This window comes from Bubalus kerabau, chromosome 15 (assembly GCF_029407905.1).
Source record: "Bubalus kerabau isolate K-KA32 ecotype Philippines breed swamp buffalo chromosome 15, PCC_UOA_SB_1v2, whole genome shotgun sequence".
Lineage (NCBI taxonomy): Eukaryota > Metazoa > Chordata > Mammalia > Artiodactyla > Bovidae > Bubalus > Bubalus kerabau.
In genome coordinates, this window is record NC_073638.1 from 54,252,599 (window position 1) to 54,260,000 (window position 7,402).

Genomic DNA, 7,402 nt, shown 5'->3' on the forward strand with positions numbered 1-7,402 from the left:
AACCACATGGTCCTGGTCCCACCTCAAGGAGCTCCCAGTCTTTGCTGCAGAAGGCCCCATCCTCACAGAGCCCCACAGGCCATATGAAGAGTCATGCCTGCCAGTTGGAAAGTCTCTTTTCTAATTCTGATGATGGTCCAAGGGAACTTGTTCTCCACCCTCAGAAAGTTTGAAGAAAAAATGTTGAAGAAATATAAACAGTTTCTACATCATGGAGTTCAGAATGCCAGGGCCTAAGTGGTTTGGATGACAAAGCAAGGTGGGCACTGAAAATGCCAGGGCCTGGTACAGTGAGCCACAGTGATTCCCTGATGTCAGACCACCCCTCAAGCAGCTGACCATTGATGGATCCCAGGAATCAACAATAAAGACTTAGTTTCTCTCAGTAAGCAGTGTCTGGGGGCCCTGGCCCGTTTGAATCTGTGGTCTGATCAGCCATACATTGAGAGCACACCCTGTGTCTAGCCCTGGATGGGCTGAGAAGAGGTGGAGAGATGTGCAAAGGCCATGGTGATCATTAGGGAGCGCTTCCTGGATGAGACAGGGTAAGCCAGTGACAGTCACATTTGTTTTCCATTCTCTTTCCACTCTTCACAGTGTGTTTCCTGGCTGTTAGTGACCTGCTCTCCTTCCCTCCCTCAACATTGAGCTCTGTTGTAAATACATCGCACCAGAGGCCACTGTGATGCCGCTGTCTCCTCCTCACCATCCCGCCCGACCATGTGACACCGGCTCCCTGTAGACGGGCATCCCCAGATGTACAAACCCTTTTGTGTATTCCTGCCCAAAGCATTGTTTTCCAGGGCCTTCGATCAACATTGGTCTCCCCAGTCTAAGGCTCCCCAGCTCCTCTCCCTTCCCTGTTCAGGGATAGCTCTTGCCTGTCCTCCCTGCCTTGCCTTGGGTGAAGCCTCCATCAGAACTGCCACCCTGGGCCCCTGTTCCTGGCATTAGGTAATGTACCTGGGTCCCCATGTTTCCCCAGGTACAGGGACTTTCATTGCTTGAGATTGTTCTTGCCATGGTCCTGCCCTGCCTCATGGGCTAGACCATGTGCAAGATGGTCTTTATTTTTCCCTTTTAAATAAAACACCAGTCAGATACCTTTTTATCCCCGTCTTATTCTTCTAGGCTTGGAAGACCCAGAGAGGTCAGGATCTCATCCTTAGGTAGAGGGAGGGGTGGTGGATAGCATCACAAGAAACTAGCCTGAAAATCAGGCTCAGCCGGTCCAAGCACATGGCCTCCCATCTGGGGAGGGCCCACGTCCCACTCCCACATGTCTGGGCACCTGCCCTGGGCTGAGGCCAGGCTGCTCCAGGGGCCTCTTGAGCCCTCACCTGACATAAAGCAACCCAGGTTGACTACAGCCCATGCACAAAGCCACAGGCTAAGGCCCGTGGAGTTGTTTTTAAGAAGCAGATTTAACCATTTTCATAGTTGGTCCCTGGAGGTATGCAGAGTGCCCGCTTGCCTTTTCTAGACCCACAGCTTATCTTAGTCATTTGTGGTTTCCATGTCACCCTTCATAGAAACAGTCCAGTCCAGCATCCTCAACATTTGCCCTCTTCCAGCTGCCTCATCACAGCACTTCAGCCTCCCTGCTGCCCAGGCACGCCATTTCCAAAGGTAGGGAGGGGCAATCTCCTGCAGCCCATCTTCTCTGTGACTGTCTTAGGTGATGCGTAGCCCCCTCCACCTTTTGACCCCACAACTTCCTATCCCTGTCCTGCTTCAGGGTCCGAAGTCTGGGACCTTCTTTGTTTCTTTGTTATTTATGACCTTGTTTAAAGAAAATAAATATCTCCCAACCTTTATCTGGTCTTTCTCTATGGAGTTGTCCTTATTTCTGTTGATCTAGGGGTTGGGGACAGTTCATTGGATTTAGTCACCATAGAGCTCCAGCAAAGCCTGTTTGTTTCCTGCAGCCCATCAACGTCTTATGCTCCGCCTGCTCCCCGGAGCCAGAATGCCCATTAGAATGGACAGAGTCAGCCTCCACTGCAGCCAGGGAGACTAGATTCTAATCCTCTCTTCCATTTATGTACTGTGTTGACTTTGGCCTAGAACAGGACAGTCTGTGCACTGTCCACATGACCTCAAGCTCTCAGAGTTTTGTATCTGCTAATGCCCAAAGTCTGTCTACAAGTTCAAGCACCTCCTCAACTCTAGACACTTAGGTCTGTCTACTTGTCCAGATGACCAAAAGCCACTCACATTGACCATTCCTAAAGTTGAACTTACCTTCCCCCTAAAACTTGTTCTTTCTCCCATATTTCCTAGGTCAGTAGTGATAGGTTCCACCATCTCTCCACTGGTCTAAACAAGGCAGCCAAAGTGTCCTTGATGGCTTCCTCTCTTACATTCACAACTGCCATCCATTCTCTATTCTATGTCTCCTCCTCTCCTTGCCACAGCCCCTCCCCTGGCTACTCTCTACACATTGTTGGAGTCTTCTTAGCAGGTGTTGGAGCTAGGCTGCCTAAATTAGAACCTAAGGCCCATCCCTTACTGGATGTATCAGATAGCTAAGTACTTTTCTCTCTCTGTGCTTTGGTTTCCTCATCTGAAAAATAGAGGTCAACAGTATTTACCGCATAGGGTCTTAAGGACTACACAAGTTAATATAGGTTAACTCTCTCAGTAACTGATGTAGGGTTCCTATCATGTCACTCCCATACAATAGTTAAGACCTTTACTCAGAGTGGCCTGTGGTCAGCAGCATTCATAAGTATCATCTGGAAGCTTGTTCAAGATTTTGTCCTTACCCCAGACCTATTGAGTCAGTACTGATCTACATCCCAACAAGCACATTATTCTGAGAAGTTCTGGTTTGGATGTTCACTAAATATATCTGAGTAAAGCATGAGCTGCTAGCAGAGAAAAGTCCCTGTGTGTGTTCTGTGTGCTTCCCCCAAGCCCTTCTTGGGGCAGGAGGGGCCTACCAAGGTCTCTGCTGGGCTGTTTGCACTCTGTCCACAGGGGGGCAGCATGGTTAAATGTGTTTTTTTCAGGGACACAGCCAATTTTGTTCACCAGGTTAAGTCATAATAGTCATCAAAGTTGAGCAGCTAATTCACTTTACACACAACAACTATTTAATCCTCATGGCAACCCTATGAGGTAGGTGATGTTTGTCATTTGACAGGCAGGCATTAGGTCCAAATTCATATAGCTCAGAAGTGATGTCAGAATCCAAACTTAGCTTTTTTTCCTCTTTACACTGCCTCCTGGACAATATAGGGGACCCTGGGCAGAGGTCATTTTGGTACAGATACCTGGCAAGAGGATGATGACCAGGCTTGATGGATGGAAAGTGAGAAACATTCACTTTATATTAGATACTCTGCTGCTAAGTCACTTCAGTTGTGTCCGACTCTGTGCGACCCCATAGATGGCAGCCCACCAGGCTCCCCCGTCCCTGGGATTCTCCAGGCAAGAACACTGGAGTGGGTTGCCATTTCCTTCTCCAGTGCATGAAAGTGAAAGTGAAGTCGCTCAGTCGTGTCCGACTCTTCGCGACCCCATGGACTGCAGCCTTCCAGGCTCCTCCGTCCATGGGGTTTCCCAGGCAAGAGTACTAGAGTGGGGTGCCATTGCCTTCTCCAGATACCCTGCTAGTTACACCTTAATCTTTGGAATCCTTGTGAAGTATGGGCATTATTGTTCTCAATTTATTGTTTTTTTTTTTAAAGTTCACATAAATTGTCATTTTTTAAATTTAAGTATATTTTTAATTTAAGTTGATTTACAATGTGTTAGTTTCAGGTGTAGAGCAAGGTGGTTTAGTTATATATATGTGTTCTTTTTCAGATTCTTTTCCATTACAGGTTATTATGAGATATTGAATATAGTTCCCTGTGGTATGAAATAGGTCGTTGTGTATCTACTTTATATGTGTATATTTTGTGTATATATTAATCCCAAAGTCCTAATTTACCCCTCTCCCGACCTTTCCCTTTTGGAAACCATAAATTTGTTTTTGAAGTCTATGAGTCTCTGTTTTTTAAATAAATTCATTTATATCATTTTTTTAGATTCCATATAGAAGTGATATATGATATTTGTCTTTTTCTGTCACAATATAATCTCTAGGTCCATGAATGGACCTAGAGATTATATTGTTGCTGGAGATGCATGTTGCTGGAGATGGCGTTATTTCATTCTTTTTATGGCTAAGTAGTATTCCATTGTGTATACATAACACACACACATATCATATATATACACACACACCAAATCTTTATACATTCATCTGTTGATGGACATTTAGGTTGCTTCCATGTCTCGGCTATAGCAAATAGTGCTGCAGTGAACACTGGGGCGCCTGTATCTTTCAAATTAAGAGTTTTCGTCTTTTCCAGATATATGCTCAGGAGTGGAATCGCTGGATTGTATGACAACTCTGTTTTTGGTTCTTTAAGGAACTTCCAGACTGGCTTCCGTAGCGGCTGCACCAATTTACATTCCTACCAACAGTGTAGGAGGGTTCCCTTTTCCAGCATTTCACACCCTTTCCAGCATTTATTATTTGTAGACTTTTTGATGATGGCCATTCTGACTGGTGTGAAATGATATTTCACTGTAGTTTTGATCTGTATTTCTTGACTAGTTAGTGATGCTGAACATCTTTTCATGTGCCTGTTGGCCCATCTGCATGTCTTCTTTGGAGAACTGTCTGTCTAGGTTTTCTGCCCATTTTTGGATTGGGTTATTTTGATACTGAGCTATATGAGTTGTCTGTATATTTTGGAAATTAATTCGTTGTCGTTCACATCATTTGCAAATATTTTCTCACCTTCTGTAGGTTGTCCTTTCATTTTGTTTATGCTGTTCTTTGCTGTGCAGAAGCTTTTAAGTTTAATTAGGTCCCATTTGTTTAGTTTTGCTTTTATTTCCATCACTTAAGGCCAGCAGATCCAAAAAAAATCACTGTGATTATGTCAAAGAGTGTTCTGTGTTTTCCTACAGAGATTTTTATAGTATCTAGTCTCTTTTTAAAAATAATTTTATTTATTTGTTATTTTTGTGCTGAATCTTCATTGCTTCTAGTTGTGGAGAGCAGGGGCTACTCTCGAGTTGCAGTGCATGGGCTTCTCATTACAGTAGCTTCTCCTGTTGTGGAGCATGGCTCAGTAGCTGTGGTACCTGGGCTTCGTTGCTCCACAGTATGTGGGATCTTCCCGGACCAGGGATTGAACCTGAGTCTCCTGTGTTGGCAGGCGGATTCTTTACCACTGAGCCACCAGGGAAGCCCAGTATCTGGTCTTATATTTAGGTCTTTAATCCATTCTGAGTTTATTAGGTCTTTAATCCATTTTAAGATGTTAGAGAATGTTCTAATTTCAGTCTTTTACATGTAGCTATCCAGTTTTCACATATTGCTGAAGCCTGGCTTGGAGAATTTTGAGCATTACTTTACTAGCGTGTGAGATGAGTGCAATTGTGCGGTAGTTTGAGCATTCTTTGGCATTGCCTTTCTTAGGGATTGGAATGAAAACTGACCTTTTCCAGTCCTGTGGCCACTGCTGAGTTTTCCAAATTTGCTGGCATATTGAGTGCAGCACTTTAAGTTGGCTTAAAGCTCAACATTCAGAAAACAAAGATCATGGCATCCGGTCCCACCACTTCATGGGAAATAGATGGGGAAACAGTGGAAACAGTGGCAGACTTTATTTTTCTGGGCTCCAAAATCACTACAGATGGTGACTGCAGCCATGAAATTAAAAGACGCTTACTCCTTGGAAGGAAAGTTACGACCAACCTAGATAGCATATTCAAAAGCAGAGACATTACTTTGCCAACAAAGGTTCGTCTAGTCAAGGCTATGGTTTTTCCTGTGGTCATGTATGGATGTGAGAGTTGGACTGTGAAGAAGGCTGAGCGCCGAAGAATTGATGCTTTTGAACTGTGGTGTTGGAGAAGACTCCTGAGAGTCCCTTGGAATGCAAGATCCAACCAGTCCATTCTGAAGGAGATCAGCCCTGGGATTTCTTTGGAAGGAATGATGCTAAAGCTGAAACTCCAGTACTTTGGCCACCTCATGCGAAGAGTTGACTCATTGGAAAAGACTCTGATGCTGGGAGGGATTGGGGGCAGGAGGAGAAGGGGATGACAGAGGATGAGATGGCTGGATGGCATCACTGACTCGATGGACGTGAGTCTGGGTGAACTCCGGGAGTTGGTGATGGACAGGGAGGCCTGGCGTGCTGCGATTCATGGGGTCGCAAAGAGTTGGACACGACTGAGCGACTAATCGGATCTGATCCAGTTTTCCCCCAATTTAAAGGCAAAGAAACTGAATTTCAGAGATGTGAAAAGACTTGCCCACAGACATGGCTAGGAGGTGGCAGGATCTTTGAGCAGTCCACTATCTCCTAGTAGAGAAGAGACCATTCATATATTCACAGAACTTTTTTTTTTTTTTTAATTGAAGGGTAATTGCTTTACAGTATTGTGTTGGTTTCCACATAATGTACTCTTAAGGAACACCTACTATGTGCTGGATGTAGCATCCTTGTGAAGCCTACAGATCAGCACTCCAAACTCAGGAAGAGAATAAAGGAGACCCTTGGACCCTTTGAATGAAGGATTTCCACAAAGCCAGAAGAGCCGAGGCTGGACCCCGGCAGGTGGCGCCCGAGACAGGCGATTCGAAGGTAGGTCCCCAACCCCTTCCCCCATTATCCTCTATGCACAACTTAAGGTATAAAAACTACTTTGGAAAATAAAGTGCGGGCCTTGTTCACCGAAACTTGGTCTCCCCATGTCACTCGCTCTCTCAAATTCTGGCTGAGTCTCCATCTGGAGCGCGGAACCCGCCATGCTTGCTAATTATGCCTGGGCTTCTAAGATCCGACTGGGGAGGGCTCAATGTCTCCTCTCCTTTGGGAGAACGGAAGGACGCCTGCGGCCTACGTAAGTGGTGCAAACTTCTTGTCTTGAAGTTTTATTGGTCTCCCGCGTAAACCAAGCTACTCAGCCTCTCTTCTCCACTGAATTTTCCTACTGAGCTAGCCTCATTCTATTACTCTTTACATCTCTAATTAATATCTAATTGAAGCTATTGTATCCTGATCTTCGCCGACGCCGTCCCCGCTTCGAATACCCTAGATCAGCTGGGGCTGGACCCCGGCACAGAAGGAACATATTTGGGTCAAACCAGAGGCCAGTCTGTAAGACACATACACTAAAGAATGTCCAAGGAGAACTTCCTGAAAGAAGAAGGTGGGCAAATGGGGTAGACACAGATCTAATGTTGGGGGGCAGAATCCTGAGATTGAGAAGACTCAAAGGGCTGAGGAGAGTTGGGCACGACTTCTTGTTGTTATCCTCTTCTAAAGCTGCTATTACAAGCATTTATTTGCTGATTAAGCAAACCTGAGCAGTTTCTCTGTGTCAA

The 7,402-nt window shown here is 45.3% G+C and overlaps 2 protein-coding genes across 2 annotated transcripts in view; one reads left to right on the top strand and one right to left on the bottom strand.

The window, feature by feature from the left end:
* Positions 1 to 1,814, top strand: part of PPME1 (protein phosphatase methylesterase 1) — a 50,277-nt gene extending 48,463 nt beyond the window's left edge. Inside the window, exon 14 of the mRNA XM_055549074.1 lies at positions 598 to 1,814. Coding sequence (XP_055405049.1) covers positions 598 to 616 — 19 coding nt within the window. The 3' untranslated portion in view covers positions 617 to 1,814. The remainder of the gene's footprint in view (positions 1 to 597) is intronic.
* The window catches only part of P4HA3 (prolyl 4-hydroxylase subunit alpha 3), a 72,792-nt gene that overhangs the window by 20,396 nt on the left and 44,994 nt on the right, over positions 1 to 7,402 (bottom strand). The gene's annotated exons all lie outside the window — the stretch shown is intronic.